A 23,654-nucleotide genomic window follows, 5' to 3' on the forward strand; every position below is an offset into this window, starting at 1 on the left:
AGTGCGTCGGGAGCCACAGACCGGGGTCAGTTGTCAGAGTAGGAGTGTAGATACTAGGTGCCAAGAAGATGAAAATCAGGTAACCTGTACTAAGAGTTATGTTTCTAATTTATCCTGATGAAGAACTTATTAATGATAGATTATCTCTGGCAAACCTTTCCCTCCCACACCCCAGTTAGTCTCCCTTTAAACATGTGTATGTGATTGTGTAGGTCCCTAATGAATGCAGTACAAACTGGGCCAATTTATGCAGAAGAGAAGACTGAGGGGTGGTTTAATAGCAGCTTTCAACTTCCTGAAGGGGAGCTCTAAAGAGGATGGAGAGAAACTGTTCTCAGTGGTGTCAGATGGCAGAACAAGGAGCAATGGTCTGAAGTTACAGAGGGAGAGGTGTACGTTGGATATTATGAAAAACTCCTTCACCTGGATGGGGGAGTGAAGCACTGTAATGTGTTGCCTAGAGAGGTGGTGGATTCTCCATCCCTGGAGGTTTTTTAAGTCCCAGATTGACAAGGTTCTGGCTGGGATGACTTAGTTGGGGTTGATCCTGCTTGAAGCAGGGGGCTGGACTAGATGACCTCCTGAGGTCCCTTCCAGCCCTATGATTCTATGTGAACCCATCTCAGCCCTGGAGGCACTTGCAGCAACATCAGTGGAACTGCTTTTGCTTACACCTGTCCCTCATCTGTGTGTGTGTGAGAGAGAGAGAGAGAGACAGTGTTGGAGGCCAGAGTCTGCTCATTCTTCTTGAGAACCATCGGCCTGAGATACGGATGATCCAAAAACAAATGGGTTGCTTTGCAGTCACAGACTACATGTTTTAGGCAGATCCATATTTAAAAAGGAGCAATGGGGCAGACTATCACCCTTCCTGCCCCAGCTAACAGCACAGGCATATGTTATGATTCCTATTTTGTATCACTATCATCTTACTTCACTCACAAAGCAATTGTTTTACCTTTATTATAGCAATGGCCAGAGACACTTTATACAATCCCACTTTACTCTCCAGTTGCAAATTTATTTTCTTTAGATAATGCTCAGTACACAAGCGAGCAAATCTCTGGATTTCTCCTACTGGAGAGGAGGGGGTTTTTGGTTTTCTTTTTTTGGTCTAAGCAATTTATTTATTTTCTTTAGTTCCTGAAGCAGCATTTATACACCATTGTGATGGCCACTTGCTGAAGACTATGGCTACGTCTACACGTGAACGCTACATCGAAATAGCTTATTTTGATGTAGTGACATCGAAATAGGCTATTTCGATGAATAACGTCTACACGTCCTCCAGGGCTGGCAACGTCAACGTTCAACATCGACGTTGCGCAGCACCACATCGAAATAGGCGCTGCAAGGGAACGTCTACACGCCACAGTAGCACACATCGAAATAAGGGTGCCAGGCACAGCTGCAGACAAGGTCACAGGACGGACTCAACAGCCAGCCGCTCCCTTAAAGGGCCCCTCCCAGACACAGTTGCACTAAACAACACAAGATCCACAGAGCTGACAACTGGTTGCAGACCCTGTGCATGCAGCATGGATCCCCAGCTGCAGCAGCAGCAGCCAGAAGCCCTGGGCTAAGGGCTGCTGCACACGGTGACCACAGAGCCCCGCAGGGGCTGGAGAGAGAGTGTCTCTCAACTCCTCAGCTGATGGCCGCCATGGAGGACCCCGCAATTTTGATGTTGCGGGACGCGCAACGACTACACGGTCCCTACTTCGACGTTGAACGTTGAAGTAGGGCGCTATTCCCATCCCCTCATGGGGTTAGCGGCTTCGACGTCTCGCCGCTTAACGTCGATGTTAACATCGAAATAGTGCCCAACATGTGTAGCTGTGATGGGCACTATTTCGAAGTTAGTGCCGCTACTTCGAAGTAGCGTGCACATGTAGACACGGCTTATATGAGAAGTCACTCCTATGTTTCTGTGTCAACTAGGCTAGGCATCTTTAAGTCAAACACAGGTCAAGGCTTTCTTTGGACTCAGCTTTTAAGGGAGCTGACAGTTATTAGTAAGTCCCTTCTTTGAATACCTCAGTTTCACCTTCTGAGAAAATGAAGGTGTCAGACACTTAGGTTCAGATCTCCTAAGGTATCTGGATGCCTAATTCCTAATGACATCTCTTTGAGGACCTGGGCCATTGCCCTTTAGCAGGAAAATTCTCTCAGAAGTCAGTGACAGTTGGGTTGCCTGAAGGACTATATGACAGGGGCCTAAATTAGTTTCCATAGTAAAAGAAAGTCAGGTCACAAAGGTGCTGTGTGTGTAGAGGCTTATATTTTAAAGGGCACCTATTAAAGGCAGAAACGTCCTGTTTGGTTAATGGGAAGTTGTGGTGCAGCCTAGGCTGTGGAATGGCTAGCATGTCTCCATAAGAGTAAACCAGATTACACAAATCACTTTTGGTTAATGTGTTTTATTGTCAGCAATTTGTTGTGCATAAAACAAAGCAAACTTGTACCTACTGCTTTTAAGACCTATACAATGATCGATGCCTCAACCACTACATTGCCCAATATTGCTGAACTATACCCTTAGTTTGTACTTAACACTGTTATTTATTTAGCAGTAGGAAGTGCATGATAATCTGATGCCATAAAGAGCACTGAACATATGCAATTTAATGACAATAAATGATAATGGAGTAAAATGGTTTGGATGCAGCAAGGCACCAAAATAAGTGTTGGCTCAAAAGCATGTTAATGGCTGCTAAAGGAATGCTATGAGTACAGACCAACACGCTGCATTATATATGGTGTGTAGTCACTACTTGATGTGCAATAGAAACCATATGATGAGTGTTACTGTGTGGAGCCATAATAGCTTATGGGCTTAGAGGAAATTGGTTGTAGCAGAGTAAAAAGCCACTCCACTTATACTACCTATAGGCACTTATAGGAAAAGCAAACAAATCAACCACAAACAACTAACTAATTTCAGCAGGAATCTTATTCATACGGTGGCTTTTGCATTAGTGTTGTACCTTTATTACTAATGAATTTATATGGCATTACTATTATTCATTTAGATGCATTTAAATGCTAACCAGGCTGTCCATCCACACACCCTTGACATCACTTAAAAATCAAATTTTAAGAAAAACCCTCAGAAGCAAAGATAAAATCCCAAGTCTCCTTGCCTCTCTATTTCCACACCTTTACAATAACAAACTCCCTTATGAGCAACTCTATCCAAGGCAGCTACCAAATCTAGTATTATCAGCATGGACAGATGATCTTCATGGGTCACTTTCACTTTCAAAATAAATGCCAGGCTTTCCAGGTAAGAGATAAAAGATGATAAAAAGGCTTTACGGGTAAGAGATAAAAGATAAAAAGGTCATAGTTCAAAGCATGAAAATCATTTTGTACAAACATACTTCTAGTTAAAAGGGTCCCAGCAGTATGCTTACATTATATTATTGTTATTATACTGTATACATATAATAGAATTAGTTGTACTTTGTATCTCCTTACAGGTCACTGTGTGAATTAAAGAGCCACTGATGTTTGAGCTTCGGCACCTCTCATCAAGTATTGAAACTTATGTATCATATTGATATAATTATGCACAGTTGTTAATGAGAAACGCTGATTTGCTCTTCTTAGCTCAGGGTAGTTCAAATGACCAGTTTTGCGATCTAGTAAATCTAGTCCCTGGACTATGAGAGGTGGGAACACATTGCGCATGGTGTGAATAAACTCATCCCTTGTGAAATGGGTACTTTACTTACAAGTACTCGCTAAAACGAGGGACACATATACTTACCTTTGTTCACTAGACAAGTGAACACCATCCGCTGTTAATACGAGCCTTACCCCCCTTCCCTGCAGACACAGCCTGCCTCAGCCTGAACCCCCCGCCCTACCTGCAGACCCAACCCGCTTGAGCCTGAACTCCCCCCCAACCCCCCCATGGACCCAACCTGCTGCAGCCTAAACCCCCTACCCTCCTTGTGGGTCCAACCCACTACAACCTGACCCCCCCCACCCTCCCCGTGGCCCCAACCTACCACCAGGTTTTAACCCTCCCTGCTGCTCATGGCCCCAAACTGCCTCCAGCCTTTAACCCTCCCCCAAACCTCCCCCAAACCCAAGGTTCACTTACCTTTCAAAAGCAGCACCACATGCTGCCACTCCTTCGCTGAGTTAGGAGCACTAGGAACCAATCAGAGACTTTTAAGTGTATTTTAATAGTAATTTAGTGTCCCTCTTAAAAGTTTTCACCTATGAGCAGAAATTGGGGAACCAACTGTGCTCATGTAGTGAGCGATGAGTGTACAATGGTTTAGCACTGGAGGAGAAAGCTTCACTAATGAGTCAGGAACATATTCCCCTAGTAACATCTGAGCATCTACTCTCTGACTAAGCTTGAAGCCACTTTTGCAGAACAAAAACTTTCACAGCACAATTCACCCCAGCATAGAGAGCCCACACAAAGTACCACTTAAGTCTCATGTTAAGGTGGCAAACCATGGTCTCTTTTTCATGTCAACATCCCTATTTGTAGTGGAAAAGGTGCAGCTCTGCCATGTAGGGGACAGAATTTGTGAGGATGTGCAGAGCCTGTGTACTAGCTAGGGATGCAGAGCTTAGCTCTCCAGGGGAGCCCTGTACCGAAGCAGACTGTGAGGGGTGGGAATGTAAGAGATATGGGCAGGTGGTTGAATCTGCTGCTAGCCATTGCCTCCTTGTTACAAGGACATGAGAGCAATGCAGTCCCAGGGCTGCAGTAATTCTGCAGGCTGGTGAGTGAAGGATTCCTTCTTCTACCAGCCTCCAGGATTTAGGCAGAAAAGATGTGCAGGCCAACAATGGTCACCCAGGGCTGGGGTGAATTTTAAACAGAATTATGATATGCAACCAGAGAGAGCACAGAGCTACCCACAGAAGACTCTTTTGTTGCTGTTATGGTAATTAAGTGATATATATGTGCGTGTATCATAAATGTTCATACATTCAACAGAGTGATAATGTGAAACAGCGAGAACATAATTGGCATTTACACATCGTCACTTCAGCAAGTTGCTCTTGGAAGAGAGATTTCTGAGAAAACCATCATTCTATCTTCTTGAGAGCACGGCAAAGAGTTTCCATCTCACCTGCATATGAAGTAGCAAAGATCAGTGTATGTCCTATTATTTTTACATCCTGATTAATACATTTCAGTGCAGCTAAAGTACGGCATTATTTCCATGCCCTGAAAGAGTAACACCAAAGAGATGGGTGATAGATTGTGCATAATAAATTCAATGGAAGCTTAACCTGAGCCCAGACAGCAGGATCAGCCATCATACCTTGGAATTTTATAAGCTGTAGAAGCTAAGATCAGAGATGCTGGCTCTGAGTAAGCCAGACAGTCAGTTGGAAAGAACTACTCATCCTGAAATGAAGAAAATCCACACTAAGGCTGCAAATGTCCCCCTTTCCTTACTGGGGGCAGACAGAGCCACAGCTCAGGTTTCATCTTGTTCTGCTAACCAATCCTTCAAACTTTGCTAAGATCCTCCAGCAAAGTGAAGCCCACCAGGAGTTGATATTTACAGTGTAAAAATCAAACAAGAAAGCAGACAAACTATTTCAGGGAATTGGTGAAGTTAGAAATCAGTTTTCATACCCTATAAAGGAAATATTTGAGACCTAATCAAATTCCCACTAAAGTGAGGATCACGTCTTCAGTGGTGACATGAGAAAAACACATATCCGCATTTCAAGTCTGAGCTTTCGAGGCATCTAATATAACAAAACTGCAACTGCTTACTGCTGATGGTCTCAGCTAAATTCTTCAACTGTTTTGCATTGTCCAAGACCTCAATTCTCTGGATGTATGGATTGTAGTGAACAGAGAAGGGTCGAGGGATTGTTGCAGCAAATTTCCTGAAGGAGAAAAGACAAATAGTTTTATGAAAATAATTTTTTATAGTAACCTGCTCCTTTAAGTCAGGAGGCGTTTTCACCAATATGAAAGACAGTTTACCCCATTGGCTTCCCTAAGTGAAGGCCTGCTCCATGATCAGGCAGCTACAGTATTCTCCAGTGCTCTAGCAATATCCTTTTGGCTGACCTGGGAGGCTTTCCAATAGGTGCCTCATTTATTAAACACCTTTCCTTTTTTTCCAACAGACTTTGTTCTGCAGTACTTACCATGCGATTATATGAGTTACACTGGCTGCTGCTGACTTAACTCAGTGAGCTGGTGGTAGCGTTGCTCAGACTTTAAATCCCCTTTTGGCTGTTACTAATGCAGAACATGATCCCCTGATTCACTTTTGCTGTCCCTGAAGTTGGAGACCTTGACATGCATTAGAGCAGCCCTGGGGCTGGTCTAACTTCTGACAGCTGGTAGCAGCCTCCAAAGTGCTGTAACACCAGCCAGGGATGACTACACCACGCTTTCCGTCTGGCCACCTCTTTTCCTCAGCCTTGCTGGGGAAGCCTCAGCTGTGGAATTAGGGTTGCTTTACAGTTCTGCTTTATATACTGAACCTGAAGATTTGGTCCCACAATTATAGAACACCTGTTTTTTGTCAAGCCTCTCTCACTGAAGTGGTACTGGCTTAATAACTTGCCTTGGAAAATGTCTGTGCATCTCAAGTCACCTGTACTTCTGTTACATTACAAGCTTGAGAAAGAGTGGGAGGCTGAAGGGCTAGGTAATAGGATATCAAGACCAAGAGCCTCCTGTACTGTGTGGCACAGTGGGACCAAATCCTACAGCAGCAGCAACTCATGAGTTAATTTATTCTATCACCTAGAAATGTCCTTCATTCCCAACCCCTAACAAATGCATAGTTATGGCTTATACTTGAACACTGCCATAAAGGCTATGTCTACATGGCAGCTTCTGTTGACAAAACTTGCTGAGCTTCTACATGGTTAAAGTGCTGTGTGGAGAGCTTGTCGACAAAACTCAGCTGTTCAGCTGGCAGTGTTATACCTCTCCACAACCAGGTATGACACCTCTGGCAACAGAGACATTTCTGTTGATGGAGAGGGCTTCCAGTTCCCCTGGCAGCCCTGTTTGCAGAGCTTCTAGTTAGCCATTCTGCAGAGAGAGGGCCAGGCGGTCTGGCTGCTCTCTGTTGATAAAGCGTCTTGCTCTTTTCAGCCACTTTTATGTGTAGGTGCAATCTGTCAACAGAGGCACTGCTGAGGTTTCTCTGTCGATAGTGAGCTCTTTCAACAGAGGCTGCCCATGTAGATGTAGCCAAAATGTGTTGGTGATTATTGTCAGCTGTGCATATTACTTTTTTTCCCCCCATTCTATTATTTCCTGGTGTCCAGCTGTTCTCTATTAAGCTGTGGCTTCCAGGATGCCGTCCAGGTAACCCAGCTCCAGAGGCAAACACCTGTATGCAGCTGTGGTCAACACACACAAAGGGTGGCGCACATTATAGCTGAGTGTCCTCTTCATTCTTTTGCCAGGGGCCTGAAGGACATTCACCAGCTCGCTGCTGTGGCAATGTGCTGGTTATCGAATCTAGATATACATTTGTCATCATTGCTACTTACCTAAGCCATGAGAAAGCAGCTGCAGCAGCAGCTCTAGATTGAATTCAGGCTGCATTTGGGGTGACAGAAGTCACAATCCCACCCGAAGCTTGTTATGTGCTACCCCCATGCTCATGTGAAGCACTCCACTTAACCGTCGCCTAAGCGTATTATCATGTGATGGCTATGTCAGTGGTCCATAAAACACAGGTTGGTGGTATCAGTCCTGGTTCTTCTGGGCAGATGTCAGCATTCCAGAAAAAAGAATATTCCTTCCAGACGTCAATCAGGGGGATGTGCTTTATGAGAAGTGGGGAATCTCGGCTTGGACATAGAATGTTGACTAAAAAAACCTAAGTCAATCTGGTACCAAAATTCACCATGCATTTACAACTTACACACTATTCTAATAATGTTTGTACAAAATATACCTGGTGAGGTATCCTCTGAAAAGTAATAATTCACTGATAAATAATATCACAGTCAAACGCATATAGCAACATCACATGTAAAGTTGGGAAATCCCCCTGCATAATATTATTGGCACATGTTCAAAACCAGACAGCTCTGCCAAGGCAAAATCCTGAATGAAGAAATGTGTGTTTACCTCAATAATACATATGAATAGAAAACAAAGTCCTCAAGACCTCAGGGAGAAGAGAGGACAGATGACAAAGCACAGTAGCATTTCAGCAAACAAGAGTGAGAAGAAAGAACATGGAGCCTCCTTCACCACCAGACTGCACCTCACCTTTTTCACTGTTTGAATAAACTTTGCCTTGAGGAGTAACCCTTAGAAGAATCCACTTCAGAGGTTAACTGGACTATAAAGGAAAGGGATAGAAAAACTGCAAGGTTGTTCTCTCTCTTTCTCCCCAGTCCCCTAAAATGACAAAAGAGCAACCACTGAAGAGCCACCATTGACTCTGACGGGCGATCACAACCTGAGAATTTGGTCAGCCATATTGCTGGGAATGTATGTGAGGGTTTTACATGGAACCCAGTCTAGTTTGTTCAGTTTTAGCTAATAGAAATAATTGTATCTTTATTTCTTTTGTAACCATAGTACCTGACAGTTTAATTCATTTTTGTTAATAATTTGTTTTATTTTTATCCTGAATCAAACAGAAGTTCTTCAGCCTCCAGGACTAGCAAGATGACTACAGAATACATCCAAACAGTCTCTTCGTGCAGAGCAAAAGCTCAAAGAAGCTTGCAAAATTCAAACCAGAAGCCAGAAGCACCAAGACTTCAGAGAGTACGTTCCTCAGCTGCCAGGGTCCAAAAAGGCCTCTCGGAGATGTGTAAGAACATAAAAACAGCCCTGCTGTCTCAGACCAAAGGTCCATCTAGTACAATACCCTGTGTTCTGATAGTGGCCAATGCCCAAGGCCCCGGAGGGAGTGAACAGAACAGTGATTCCTCTTCTGTCATCCATTTCCAGCCTCTGACAAACAGAGGCTAGGGACAGCATTCCTACCCATCTTGGCTAATAAGTACTGAAAGACAACACCTGTAATGGAGATTATTATCTTACCTTATTTCTTCCTTTGCTTTTTTAAAACTCTCAGCAACATAGTAAACAGGCTGGAACTCAGTGACGGGGTATTTCTGGACTGCAGTCTTCTCCAGGATAAGGGGTTGAATTTCAGGTTTGTCTGACAAGCAGTACTGCACAGAAAGAGTGAGAGGTTTTTTTTCCATTTAAACAATAGCTCCGTTTGAATAGCAGAGGAGGATAAAGTTACAGCCCTGCACCCTTTTGGTTATTCAGGAAGTGCTTTCCCTCCCACTGAAGTCAGAAGGAGTTGGGCAACTGAGTTCAAAGTGAGGGGAAGCAGGCCCCAAATGAATGTGGGGATACATTTCTTCAGTATGACTTCTGTGCACAATCCCAGAGTCACAGTTCTAACGCTGGTCCTTCCATTTAACACAGGCCAGAGAACTTCCCCAATTCTGTTTGAATCAGAGCAGACTTTTTTAGAAAAAGTATCCAATCTTTTTATATTAATGTCTAATGATGGCGAATCCATCACAGTCCTTGGTAAGTTTTTCCAATTCTTAACTAACTTCACTGTCAAGTTCTGTGCGTAACTTCAGTTTCCAGACATTGGATCCAGTTATACCTTGGCGGCTCTTCTAGACTGAACAGCCCATTATGAAATATTTGTTCTCCCTGTAGATATGTTAAGATGCCAACTTACCCCTTACCCATCTCTTTGATAAGCTAAACAGACTCAATAAACTTAATCTATCACTATAAGTCCCCGTTCCCAAACTTTCAAGGGTCATACCCGCTTTGCACCTCCTTGTGCCCCCCGGTTGGGTCAGGAGTGGGGCTATGGCTCGAGGAGGCGGGGACATGGATGGTGTCAGGGAGCTGAGGCTGGAGCCACAGATAGGGATGGGGATGGGAGTGGAGGCACAGCCAGGAACCGTGACTGGTGTAGGGGACGGAGTGGAACAATAGCGGGCTGTGGTTGGGGCTGACAGCCTGACCCACAGACAGGTGTGGCTCCATTCCTGGCCTTCTCCCTGCATCTTGGCCCCAGTCTGGGAATGGAGCTGTGTCCAGTGCCTGAGGCAAAGAGGGGCCAGGAGCAGAATGGTGCTGAAGTGGAAGATGGTGTCACACACAGGGCCAGGAGCCAGGGATGCATCTGGGGGTGGGACCAGAGCAGAGCTGGGGAGTGGTAAGGGGGAAGGCAGAGGAGGGGGACGATTGTGCTCCCTCCCCTCCTCATCGGGGGCTGTCCTGGGCCCTGTCGTGCCCCTCCAGATGTTCCTCCGTGCACTCCTGAGGCGCGTGGGGGGAATGTGACCTTCCCCTGCTTTGGGCACCTCTGCTAGAAAGCATGTTTTCCAATCCTTCCTCCCTTCTTACAACTCTACTCTAAGCCCTCTCCAATTTATCAACATGCTTCTTGAATTGAACTGGATACAGCATTTCAGCGCCAGTTGCCCCAGTGCCCAACACAGAGGCAATATCACTTCCCTGCTCACAACTGCAACTCCAAGGATCACCTGAGCCTTTTTGCCCACGGAGTCAAACTGAGAGCTCAAGTTCAGCTGATTTTCCACTAGGGTCCCCAAGTCCTTTTCAGAGTCTTCTTTCCCAGTCCTTGGCCCTGTAAGACTGGCCTGCCTCCTTTCTTTCTAGATGTATGTGGTTACATTGGGCTGTACTGAATTATAGCACTCTAATTAAATCTGGATGCACAGTAGTAGGTGAAGACACAGTGACACATACACAAGAAACGTGTAATTAAAAGAAAAAAAGAATATGAATCAGGTCACTACTATGATGTATCATTGAAAACAAACCTGCAACTCGCCATATGAAGACAGCAGCCCAGCACCATAGGCCTTTAGTGCATCACCTTCTTTACAGAGTCCAAATTCCACTGTAAACCAATAGACCTAACATGAAGATCAGACAGAAACAGGTGATTCTCTATGAAAAACAAAACATAACAAAACAAAATACAAACAAAAAGCTCCTGACCTCTTAGCACTGATTTTTAAGTATAGCTAGAGTTTAAATATTGCCTCTTTAAGCATGGCTCTGCTCTCTGTCAGAAATTCACACCTTTGAAGAAGATCAGCACTTGGTCTGTATAGCTGTGTCTACACGTGCACGCTACTTCGAAGTAGCGGCACTAACTTCGAAATAGCGCCCGTCGCGGCTACACGCGTCGGGCGCTATTTCGAAGTTAACTTCGACGATAGGCGGCGAGACGTCGAAGTTGCTAACCCCATGAGGGGATCGGAATAGCGCCCTACTTCGACGTTCAACGTCGAAGTAGGGACCGTGTAGACGATCCGCGTCCCGCAACGTCAAAATTGCTGGGTCCTCCATGGCGGCCATCAGCTGGGGGGTTGAGAGATGCTCTCTCTCCAGCCCCTGCGGGGCTCTATGGTCACCGTGGGCAGCAGCCCTTAGCCCAGGGCTTCTGGCTGCTTCTGCGGCAGCTGGGGATCCATGCTGCAGGCACAGGGTCTGCAACCAGTTGTCAGCTCTGTGGATCTTGTGTTGTTTAGTGCAACTGTGTCTGGGAGGGGCCCTTTAAGGGAGCGGCTTGCTGTTGAGTCCTCCCTGTGACCCTGTCTGCAGCCGTGCCTGGCACCCTTATTTCAATGTGTGCTACTTTGGCGTGTAGACATACCCTCGCAGTGCCTATTTCGATGTGGTGCCGCGCAACGTCGAAGTTGAACATCGACGTTGCCAGCCCTGGAGGACGTGTAGACGTTATTCATCGAAATAGCCTATTTCGATGTTGGCTTCACGTGTAGACGTAGCCTATATGACTTAAGTCTTACTTAAGCCATCAAAATAACCATGTGTGTATTTAGATCTGCTTACTCTTCCAACAGAAGAAGTTATTTTTCACTGCTGTTGGCAGAACAGAGCCAATAACACTACATGAGAGAGAAATGGATTGTAAAATGGGTTGTCCGTCACTGACAGATGCTGAGCTTTGTCACGTTAGTGACATAAATTATGTTTCCCTGTTTCACATACAGGGCATTAAGCTATTAAAGAGATAGATGAGAGCACAAGAGACTAAATTGTTAACTGAGTCTTAATAGCAAAACCCTGACAACTGCTTCTGGCTCAATCTGGAAGGAGTTGATTTTGTATGAGTAAAAGCTGGTAGGCAACAATTTCACCATGAGCACACAAACCAAAGAAAAATTTTCATAGATAGCAAGATGATTTACAGATTGGTGAAACTAGAAAAATGCTGCCTGAGAACTTAATGGAGTTTGATTTAAAGATATTTTCTTTGCATATTTGGACATGTGATCTTAACAAGTTGTGTTGAAAAGTGCTAAGGCTTTAACTTTTTGAATCTTATCATCTAAAACTGTCACTACATAATTACTGTCTGCCCCCACCTCAGTATTTCTGATATCCTGGAAAATTTAAATAGATTAAAAAAAAATAAAAAAGTTTAAAAACCCAAAACATTTAAATAGCTAAAAATATAAAAAAGCTTCCAATACACATTGATATTAACAGTAAAAATTATGAAAAATGGAATCCTGCCAAACCTACACATGCTGTTTGAGCTAGAAGGAACGCAGCTTGACTTTCCGTTGGCATTCACAGACTTCTGGGTCTGTGCTCTCCCACAGCAGGATAAGAGTAACTCTCATTGACACCAGAGGGAGTTATTTGTATAATAGGGTGAAAGAGCAGAGTCCTTGGCAGGTAAAATCACTGTCAAAGTTGCTTCCTCCTGCATATTTGTAGGAGAAATGAAGTAACTACAGTGTCTCTTTCCCAGAAAGTATCCCAGTGGCCTTTCATGTTTAAACACAACTGTAGTGCCAATAAGGCTCTGATAGGAGAAGCAGTCTTACCCTTTACTAAGGCAAGTGTTTACAGGTTTCCAGAGTGCTTATCACTGGCTTAATCCTGCTTCTGTTAAGTCAATGGGAATCCTACCACTGACTTCTGTGGAAGCAGGAAAAGGCCAGCATTTTGTCCCAGATCTTCAAATGGTATTGAGGCACCTAACTCATTGAAATCCCTGGGGATCAGGTGCCTATATAACTTTGAAGATCAGGGCACGAGTGTTTATCAAACTCCCTCCCTACTAATTTATCACCTTACCGTAGCAAGTTTCTCAATATATTCATCTGGCGCTCCCAGTGATGCAAGTCCAATTTCCTGCAACAATAAGTCATAACTCTTCAAGCTGTTTAGTGCAAACATTGTGTTTAATATGCCTCAGTTCATTGTTCAGTTTCTACCATCTAGCACTGCCACACACAAATATAAACAGAGCACCTTACCCTAATGTACCACCAGCAACTGTGAACCAGAAGTCCCTATGGAAGTTATGAGGGGCTTTCTCTAAATGTTATTTGAGTGGCATGACCCATTGGACCTGGCACATAGCCCATTTCCACTCACTTCAATAGGCTTCGCATCTGGCTGATAGCAAGCAACCTGCAGAGCCTTACAATAAAGAGATAATAAGTCAACGCCATAGCTGCAAGAATGATAAGAAGTCTTGTGGCACCTTATAGACTAACACATATTTCAGAGCATAAGTTTTTGTGGGATGTGGGTCTTTGCCCACGAATGCTTATGCTCCAAAATATCTGTTAGTCTATAAGGTGCCACAAGACTTCTTCTTGTTCTCGAAGCTTCAGACTAACATGGCTGCCTCTCTGATACTTGTCCCCATAGCTGCAGATACTTTAAATATAGATCATTATTCTGGTGAACGATGAAAGAAAGAGCTTCCCTGTAAGCTCATATGAAATGGTCCCAGATGGTAGCAACATAGTGTGAAGGAACCAACTCTTACTCATGTGAGTTTGAATTATGGAGCCATCCACATGGCTGCAGAATATCCAAAGTGTACAAAAAAAATACAAGCCCAACTCAAGAATGTATATAATCAGATGATTTACTTAGTTACCTTGCTCTAAAATATACACAGCATGCTGCAGAGGCTATGCCCGCACTGCAAAAAAAGAGGTCTAACTTCATGTGAAATCCTAGCTGGAGACAAGGCAGAGGTTGATTTTGTCTTAATGTAGCTAGTCAAGGAAAACCTCAGGGATGTGTGGGGTGGTGCGCACATGGGGGGATTTGGGAGTAACAGGATTGACTTCTACTTACTACACCAAGGAAAAGAGTGTCTGTGATTTGTCCCAGCTAGGATTTATATTGACTTAGCTATACTGATGTACAAACACACCCTCTGTTGCAGTGAAGATGGCCAAAAACTCAATCTCTTCCTTAGGTCTGGCTTGATTAACAGTGAAGGTAAACATTTACAACACACAACGCAAAGTTTAGCTCATATATTTTCCACAAGGTTTGACAGCTGGGAGAGTTCCAGTTTTATCTCACCTCATCTTCTCCCCAGCTGAGTCACTTCAAGTTCTGTATGTCAGGGTGGGTTAACAAGTTATTGGATTCAAATGCCATTTAACTCTTTCTAAGCAGCAATACCACCTTCTTAGAGAGTGGTAGGCAAACACTCTCAGCCTGTTACAAGGACAGCAGGGCCAACAGCCAACGCGAGCACCTCAGCTAAGTGGGAGGGGGGTCTGGCTCTGCGGCCCTAGAAGGGAAGCAGTCAAAGGAGGAGGGTGGCACCAAGGACATTTGCCCTTAGCACTGCCGGGACCATGTTGCTGGGCTCCGCACAGCCATACACAGTCGCTTAGCAATGCTACCTGTACTTCAAAAGGGCCCAGAGCTCCAGCTGCTTTCACTGTTGAAGCAATGGTGGTGGCCAGAGCTCCAGGCCTCTTTGAAAGGCTGGGGCCCAGGACAACTGTTCCTTTTGCCTCCCTTATTGATGGGCTGGTACAAGAAATATGGATTATAATTGGCTAACTTACCCAAAAGTGAAATCTATAATTTGTATATAACTAGGAATTTCTGTGCAAACTGAGACTAAGTTTTTACACAATAAATAAAACAGGCCCTACTTCAAGGTACATAAAGCAAAATTTTGAATCACATTGTATTCTTCGCACAACAGATTGGCCAATGTGCTTCAACTCTGGGATGGGATTACCTCTAGGAGAAAGGGGAGTGCATTTCTTATGCCCATTCAGTTCTTAGCAAGCAATGCCAGTTTGCATTATTATTACCTGTTCATACAGAACTAGACCTTTTCACATAGATTACTGAAAGGATGGAAAGTAAACACTTGTTACATGGGAAACTGACTCACCAGATCTCATCTAGGTTTGAAACAATCAGCTAGAATTTGAAAGCTCTATAAACCTTCATTAATTTTCTCAATTATCTACTTCCTGGCATCTTAAGTTACAACAACAGAGTACTGTGTGCACTTACTTGGGAAAACTGAGCAAAGCTAAGGTCAGCAAACAGAGGTACATGTCCTAGGAGTTCATGGCAGACATCACTAAAGAGAATCAGACATATGAATTCACTTTATTTCAGCAAAATGTGCTGTCACACTAGTATCAGAGTTCTTCCATGTGCAGAGAGAAGTCACGTTAGAGAGAAATCCCCAAGATCCAGAGAGAAAGAAATTTCTAATTCTGGAACTTCTGGAGCCCACATTACTGTGCCAATGGAGCATCTCACAATCAATAACAAATTAATGCTCACAACAGTACTGTGAGCACAGGAAATGCTGTTTCCCTTATTTCTCATGTAAACCCAGAGGACCACTGACACAGAAGAGGGAAGTCTCTGCTCTACAGCCTTGGCTGAGAGCCAGCTGGCTTTTAACTCACATAGTAGAGCACATGGCTTTAGGCCCTAAGATCACAGGCTCATTGCCTTCTGTCAACAGCCTCGGTCCTTTGGCCTTATACACAGAAGGCATTCTAAAGCCTAGAGAAGCTAAGTGACTTGCCCAAGGTCACACAAGCATTTTGCAATGGAACAGGGAATTGGGAGCAGATCTCCTGCATTGCCACAGCCTCCCTCTGGCAGACTTTCCTTCGTATGCCTGCTGATGGCAGTTTGCTAAAGCAGTCCTCCTTGTGCTTAAAGCTCCCAGATGGCCAGAGCATGTGTTTGAAAGAGAGCTGGGCATGGGACTGTTGGTAGTTGGAATGATTAAGACTTGGTGAAGGTGTATACAGTTTTGCCATGTCCCTGGCAGAAAGGCTGGGAGAGTGAGAAAAATGACTAGGGAGGAACAAGGAAAGAGAGAGGGTGATAAAGTTCTCCAGGCAGCACAGGGGTTGCAGAAGTCACTCAGGACAGCTCTATTGTACAGCAGCTACAGGATGGACACCCTGGGGAACACTGTAAGTTCTACACATCAGAGCAGGATCCTAGACCATCATAGAAGGAGGTGGAGGAGTGCAGGCTAGGGACAGGGAGATGGTCGGTGGATCAGCAGTTATGATGTGTCAGTGGCCCCAAGCCGCTGTGAAAGGGGACTACAAAGTTCATAACCATTCTTCCAGAGCATGGATTGGAGTCAAGGCTCTTGAGGGACTGTGAAGTTGCCTCCATTTTGCATGTGGGTTGAGGGTAACTGCCACTGCAAAGAATTGGTTTAGTTCTGGTTTTGAGCAGGGGAGGAAGACAAATTTCGGCTTGAAAGAGACAAAGCAAGAGGGGGGAAGAAAGGAGAATGAGGCAGGGAAACAGAGGGAAAGGATGATGTGAGGAGGGGGGAGGAAGCCAAAAAAGGGAGGAAAGGAGAAATGGGAAAAAAATGATGTTTTGAAAGAAGAGAAGAGGAGAAAGAAAGTAAAGACAAGATAGAATTAGCAAGCCCAGAGGAAAAATGGAGAGAGACAGAAGGAAAGGTGGAGATGAAAAGCAGAGAGAAAGGCATAAGGAATGCAAATGTGGGGAGAAGGAGAAGTAAGAGATCTAGAACAGTCAGTGAAACTGTTCACCTAAAGAAGGGTTAGCAGAAAAGAGGCAGCATGGAGACAAACCTACACTAGGGCTATGTCTACACTAGAGAGTTTGGTTGACAAAACTGGTGTTTGATCGACACAACTCACAGAGCGTCCACATTACAGAGGTGTTCTGTCGACAGTAAATCGACAGAACGTGACACTTTTGTTGACAACGTTCTGCCGTTCTCTCAGGAGGCAGAATGCCTTGTTGACAGGCAGGGGGCCCTCTGTTGACAGACAGGGCTTCCAGGTCACTGGGCAACCTGTCTGCTGTGCTGCTTCTGGTTGGCCGTTCTGTCAAGACAGGGTTGGGCAGCCCAGCCGCCCTCTGTCGAGATAGTGGATCACTTTTTCCACCCACTTTGCTGCCTGGCTGCAATCTGTTGACAGCAGTTTTGTCAGAAGATCTCTTCCAACAGTAACGTCTTTGGATAGATCGCTGTAATGTGGACATAGTCTAACTCTCCAGGGAGACTAGAAATTCTTTATAAAATGTTCAGCTGAAAGCAAATACAATGGTGATATCTCAGCAGGGCATAGTGTAGTGCTCTGGCATGAGGATGGGTCTGTTATTAACAATTGTGTTAAATGCAGTTAGTTGCCAAACCCCGTTGTAAGGTTAACTTCTGCAGCTTCCACAGCCATGTCTATCTTCAGTGTCACAGTACTTACGGTTCTGGTGTGTACATAGGTTTAGATGCATGGCGGATGTACTGCGTAGAGTGAAACACTCTGAATGCCAAACCAGCCAGGAAATCCCGAGAAGACAGAAGACCAGCAACAGGGCGTAAACGGAATCCAGAGCAGCCTTTAGGGAGAGAAAATTTCCAGGTTAGAAAGTCCACTGGAGCTAGTTTATGCCTCTCCTTTCGGTTCTGGGAACTGGGGACAGAACTTTGCATCATTTTCTCTCTTAATTATAAGCTTGGGTACCATGCAGTGAAGCACTCCCTATCTGCCCAAGGCTTTTACATGGCTACCACCACTACAGCATCCTGTGCCTCACAAAGTTTAATATAAATACATTTACTCTCGGCACACACCTGCAACGAAAGGGAGTGCTATTGTTCCTATTCTGCAGGGGAGGCTTTGAGGCTGAGTGACTATGTGACTTTCTTAAGGTCACAAGAAGTCTGTGGCATAGCAGAAAATTTAACCTAAGACTCTCAAGACTCAGGCTAACACCCTAAAACCTGGAACACCCTTCTTATCTGTCAGGCTATTTTAAGGCTTTAACATACTTTGCAAGAATCTTGAAACGTCTTCAAGTTGTGGAATGTTATCTTCCCGGTAGCCACAGTATTTTTCCAACAGTGGGAACACGTGGTTGTGTTCATAGCAAGCATGAGTTGGATAGAGAGTCTTCAGCTCCCTGAAGACTGCACCCCACGTTTTCTTTTCTTCCTCAGTGTAAGTCACTCGAGGGATAGGCTGCCCGCTGCAAAGCAAAGCGTGTTTTTAATCCACAGTGGAAAGGGACACACCTTAAACCAGCAATATAAAGGAGTGGCTTGTGTCACCATCATCTCTGCCTCCCAGGTGGAGCTGGACAGGAGCGCATGTAGGGGATGAGATTCCCTGTTCTTCTATCCAACAAGAGAAAACTATGTGATGCACAGGGGCCTGATCCATCTCTCACTCATGTTCATTTCCATCTGGAGTAACTCTGCTGAATACACTCTCATGGAGTGTGCACACTCTTAAAGGCAGAGGCTGTCTCTTCCTCTGTATTTGTCCAGTCTCTGGCCTAGCAGGGCCCTGATCTCAGTTGCAGTTTTTTGGTTCTATTTTGCTGATGCTGATGATCCACTAGTAAAATTAACCAGCTGATGTCTTTCATTTGTTTTCCTTTATTGCTGTGCAGAAGTTTGTTGCATTTCACACCCACTGATTTCTTTTTAAGTTCCTGTTGTGGCCAGGAAAACATCAGTTTTGAAGATGCACAGCTCCAACTGGTGTGAGGCTCTTGCAGCAGCACCTAATTATCACTAAATGCAGATGATGACACATTTGATTTTAAAAAATGAACCATCCTGGGCCACGTTGTGCCTCAGTCACATGTGCATGCTGCTCTTGCTGAAGTTAAAAGGAGTTAGTCACCAAGGGCCATGAATTTGGCCCTGCAGTCCCTGTTGCCTGAGAATTAATCAGCAGGAGGCAGATTCCTTAGCAAAAAAGGAAAAGGGCCATAGGTGAAACCCTGAGCCTTTAAAAATCAAAGGGTTTTAAGTAACTTAACAGGGTTAGCAGTACTACTGGGATAATGCAAGGGCTTACCAAGCCCAGAGATTCATTGTTCAACTCCAGTGATACCCCACTGCCTCCCACTCTCTCATTTTAACTTTGGCCTGGGGGCAGCTCTTCAGTAACTCTGAATTTTTCTGCCTGTGTGCATCAGTCCTCCTTGATCTAAGGAGCTTTAAACATGCTCCTCAGTTATTAAGATTGCTGGGAGACCACTGCTGTTCCTACAGCCCTCGCTGTTCCTAATTAATCTTTGGGCCACCTTCACAGAGCTGGTGAAGGAAGTGGAGGCTTAGCGCACTTTCAGGTGTCAATCAAAAGGTCCCAGAGATCAATAGGGCAGGGGCTAGGGAAGGAGGCAAGAGACAAGGGAGTCAAAGCAAGGGAGACAGAAGGCAGGGAAGCGGGACTTCAAGTGGGGGAAGGATAAGAGTAAAATGAAAAAAAGATAGAGGAGCAAAGAAGAGGGGAGAGTTAAAAAAGTGGCAGATATGGGCAGACAAGACACCTGCATTAGCAGCGTTCCTTCTAATTTTTCCAAAATAAATGTTGTTCTGTGCACTAAGGCATGTGTGGATATGCCCCATGCATAGAAACACACGTTGCCAGCTGTGGGCAGTTGTGGGAACTCTGCCAATCAGCTGAATCTCTTCTGGGTGTCTGCCCCAGCTATCAGCTTACAGGGAACACTGCCTATTACCCCCAAAAGCTTTGAGGTCTCCTGGCTTGGATCTGTCTTGACCCACGTGGGTACTCAGCTGCCTTCATAGCACTGTTCCTCACCCCTCTGAAGAACCTGTGACATGGCATCTCTGCAGGTCTCAGGGTCTGAAGGTGAGGCTACTAGCTGGCCTGGATGGATGGCCCAGGGTAAACCCAGAGGGTTTTACAAGGTGCTCCTTCCTCTGCAAAAAATTAAAAAGTGACACATTTCTTTGTCACCTTGTCATTGTCCTATTATTACTCTATTATTTAAAAGCATGGGGTTTATGAACTCTGCTCACAATACAAAGCATATAAAATCCCAGACTTGTATCCTCCAATATAGATACATCGTAATAATACTGTGGGATCTTATCTTCCTAACTGATCTCAGGTTAGGTAATAGCTATTTTTGACACCTGATATATTATTTTTATGTAAAATTTTGCTGAAGTCCGCAAAGTAAGGGACAAATTCTGCTCTCAGTTGCAAAGGCTACAATTCCATATTGTTGTAAATGGGGATACACCTCTGTAACTAAGATCATAACCTGGCCATATAGGCTTACCCAAACTTCCCAGACAGCAGCCAGGCTCCCCTCTGGTTTCTTTGATTCCTTTCAAGTAATTAAACAGATTTCATCTTTTGTCTTGTCACTTAGATTGTAAACTCTTTGGGGGCAGAGACTGCCCTTTTATTCTGGTGTTTGTACAACCTTCTGCATGGTGAGGTAGGTAAAATAAAACATATAATTATGCATATAACAATAGTTTAAACAATAGTTTAAAATCATGACACAAAGTCAAAGAGAGACTTACCATTGACTACAAGGTTTGGGTCTGCTAAGCATGATATAAAAGTGTGAATGACTTTGGGGGAGAGTTTTCATTCCTATTGTCATTCAAATTTGGCCACAAACAGAAAAAGAAATAAAAAAGCAGACAACAAAATGAAGTCCATTCTAGGGAAGCTTCATTTGTTTATTTTGCTTGTGACACAGGAACCTAAATTGTTCAGTGCAGCTGGATCAGACATGATAAAAGTAGAGTAATAAGTGCTGGATTAACAAGAGGACCATACGTTATTCATTATTTTAATAGTGTGTGCAGCTCCTACTTTAATGTAAATTGTATATCCTCTCCCCCTCACCACTGTTTAATGTGGAAAATACCAGAAGCCGCATTATTCAGGGCTCAGGTCTTTGTAGTAGCATGTGATACTCTGGTACAATTAGACAACAAAGCTTGGTCCTGGAGTGTGGTGGGGGCTCATGCCCACATTTGAATGTCCGCCTTGAGCAATTTACCTTTGTTTTGCTGTAATTTTAGATAAATGCATTTACAGGAAAATTCAAACACACACCACGAAAGAAGGTGCCGACAGCAAAAAAGAAATCCCTGGCAAGAATTTGTTGTTGCAGTAATGAAATGGTAATGACAGGCTGAGAGGCACCCAGTCACTTGCATGACCGGGTTCTCTCCCATCCACGTGGTGCACACTCACTGTCTGTAGTTGTAGGCGATGTCAGCAAACTCCTTCCTCCGGGCCCGGTAAACAGGATCTTTGAAACCCTAGAAGGAAACAATTAAAATGTACTCCTTCTGGTGTAGTGGACTCAGTGCAGGGCTCCGGCCACAGTCCTGATCACACTGACGACAATGGGATCATTGACACTGAATTCAGAGGAAGCGGAAAAGTGATTTTAAGCTAAAAATCAAGACCCCAGCCCCCACTGCGGACACCAAGCGCACGAGAGCAAGCAGGAAACACTGCTCTCAAGGCTGAATGACTGTTTAGCTGAAATAGCAAGTGAGGGCTGCTCACATCCTCCCACCAAAGGGCGTGGGACAGAGACGAGAGGATCCCTTTAGCAGCAATTTCTCAGGCTTACCCATGTCCTGCCTTCTCCAGTTCTCCGTATCGGGGGTTCTCCCACACACACAAGCTAAAAATCTCACCTCTTGGGTCTCACAAGGCTCCTCTAGCCTGTGAGGCTCAGACCTTACCTGAAGAAGAGCTCTGCGTGAGCTCAAAAGCTTGTCTCTTCCACCAGCTGAAGTTAGCTCCATAAAAGGTATTTTCTCACCCACCTGGAGATTCTCAGCTGCCATAATGCTTGGGGCTGTTGGTATTTGCATAAGTCATATCCAGGGACGGATACAACAACAACACTACTCCATTCTCCCATCCTTTGTCTGCCTTGTCTAATTAGACTGTGAGCTCTTCAGAGCAGGGCCAGTCTCTCACTATGTGTGTGTACAGCCCCTAGCACAAAGGGATCCCCTGTCTCGGTGAAGACAGCAAAACTACTACTCCAATATACAAATAATAGTGGTAATTTGGTTAACCCCAGCATACAGCAAGACAAAACTGGATCTGCGGACAATGGTGATACAACCAGATATCCACTATGTCTGTATAAGACCAAAGTATGCTAACACAATTAGATTTGAGACATCATATGCTACAGAATAGAATGGCATAGGAGTATCCTGTTTTTAGAATATTTATCCTATGTTTAGCTCCCATAGCCACCTAAATGATAGCAGCTGAATTACTTCTAGTTTTTCCTCCTTCCTGCAGCCTAAATTCTACTGTTCTTTCGTACTATACCATATGCCTGGTTGTACATTGATTTTATGAGAATGTAGAGGCAACTGATCACTCGCTAATGAGTTCTACCAGCTAGAATTGAGCTGTTTCATTCATTTCAATACCTGAGTGCTTTTTTTTCTTTCGAGAACAACACTGTTTTACGACAGGCTTATATCCCAGTACACCAAATGAGAAGGCTATTGATTCAGTTTGCTGAAGTAATTGCATCTTCTTTCATTCTGGTTTTCACATGATCACACTGCATATCATGCATCTTTGTACACGATAAGCAACGCACTTTGGATTAAGCAATAGGTAGTGAATGACTAATCACCCCATCTCAATTAAACTAATAGCAGCAATTTTTGCTACGCTGCGTGTAATTTATTTATAATCAGCCCGTCTCAATTAAACTAATAGCAGCAATTTCTGTTGCACTGCACGGAACTCAGTTTGTTTGGATATGAAAATAACTTGTTGTTTGGGAGGGGGTGGGGATGGAAAGTATTTTTGCATCAAGAAGAGTCTTAAAAACACCTTAAGGGTTCGTGTGTTCACCAGCACAAATTCACATTCATTATTTAAATTGCAAGCCACTTGGAGCCCAGACCACTTCTTTTACTGTGTCTTGCTGCTCAAGTGCAACATTGTCATTCAACAAATAATACCTAGGTGTCAATCAGCTATAAATTCACTATAAAAGGTCCTTAATATCCCCATACTGGAATATGATGGTTGTCAACTTTCTGTGGTCTGTGAAGCACATGGTGGCCACAAAAATGTTCCTGAGGACACTGGATCCCAGAATCCTTCGCATGTGTGTAACTGGGAGAAAGGGGATGTGCCTATGATAACTGTGCTCTGGAGATTCTCCAGATGCCATAATGCTGAGAGCTGCTGGTATTTGCATATGTTAAAACAGCCTCCAGGCTGCCCAAATATATGTTAGGGACTACTTTTCTAACACTCCTACTCATGGGAACTATCTTGATGCCACCCTGGACCACTAGAATTACCCAGGTATAAAATGTGTGTACAAGGGAATCCCAATAACTGTAAAGTTGTTCTTTGTTTAAAAATAGGAATTGTTTCTCACAGGGTGGTCTGCATCCAGTTCGCTTCCATAGCTTAGGATCTGATTGGCAAATCTGTCAAGCTCCTGGATGGTTCTCGGGAACCAGGGCACTACAAAAGAGAAAAGAAAATGCAAATTAGCCTCTTTTCCTTTTAGCCCTTCTCTTGGGGTC

At 44.3% G+C, this 23,654-nt stretch overlaps 1 protein-coding gene across 1 annotated transcript in view; it reads right to left on the reverse strand.

The window, feature by feature from the left end:
* Positions 1-4,934: 4,934 nt before the first annotated feature.
* The window catches only part of PAH (phenylalanine hydroxylase), a 42,479-nt gene continuing 23,759 nt past the window's right edge, over positions 4,935-23,654 (reverse strand). The window contains exons 4-13 of the mRNA XM_075001691.1: positions 23,504-23,592; positions 21,316-21,383; positions 18,108-18,304; positions 17,539-17,674; positions 15,329-15,398; positions 13,115-13,171; positions 10,819-10,914; positions 9,032-9,165; positions 5,765-5,880; positions 4,935-5,105 (exon numbers count right to left, since the gene is read on the reverse strand). Of these exons, the coding sequence (XP_074857792.1) occupies positions 5,062-5,105; positions 5,765-5,880; positions 9,032-9,165; positions 10,819-10,914; positions 13,115-13,171; positions 15,329-15,398; positions 17,539-17,674; positions 18,108-18,304; positions 21,316-21,383; positions 23,504-23,592 (1,007 nt within the window). The 3' untranslated portion in view covers positions 4,935-5,061. The remainder of the gene's footprint in view (positions 5,106-5,764; positions 5,881-9,031; positions 9,166-10,818; positions 10,915-13,114; positions 13,172-15,328; positions 15,399-17,538; positions 17,675-18,107; positions 18,305-21,315; positions 21,384-23,503; positions 23,593-23,654) is intronic.

Source organism: Carettochelys insculpta, chromosome 1 (assembly GCF_033958435.1).
Source record: "Carettochelys insculpta isolate YL-2023 chromosome 1, ASM3395843v1, whole genome shotgun sequence".
In the NCBI taxonomy this organism is placed as follows: Eukaryota; Metazoa; Chordata; order Testudines; family Carettochelyidae; genus Carettochelys; species Carettochelys insculpta.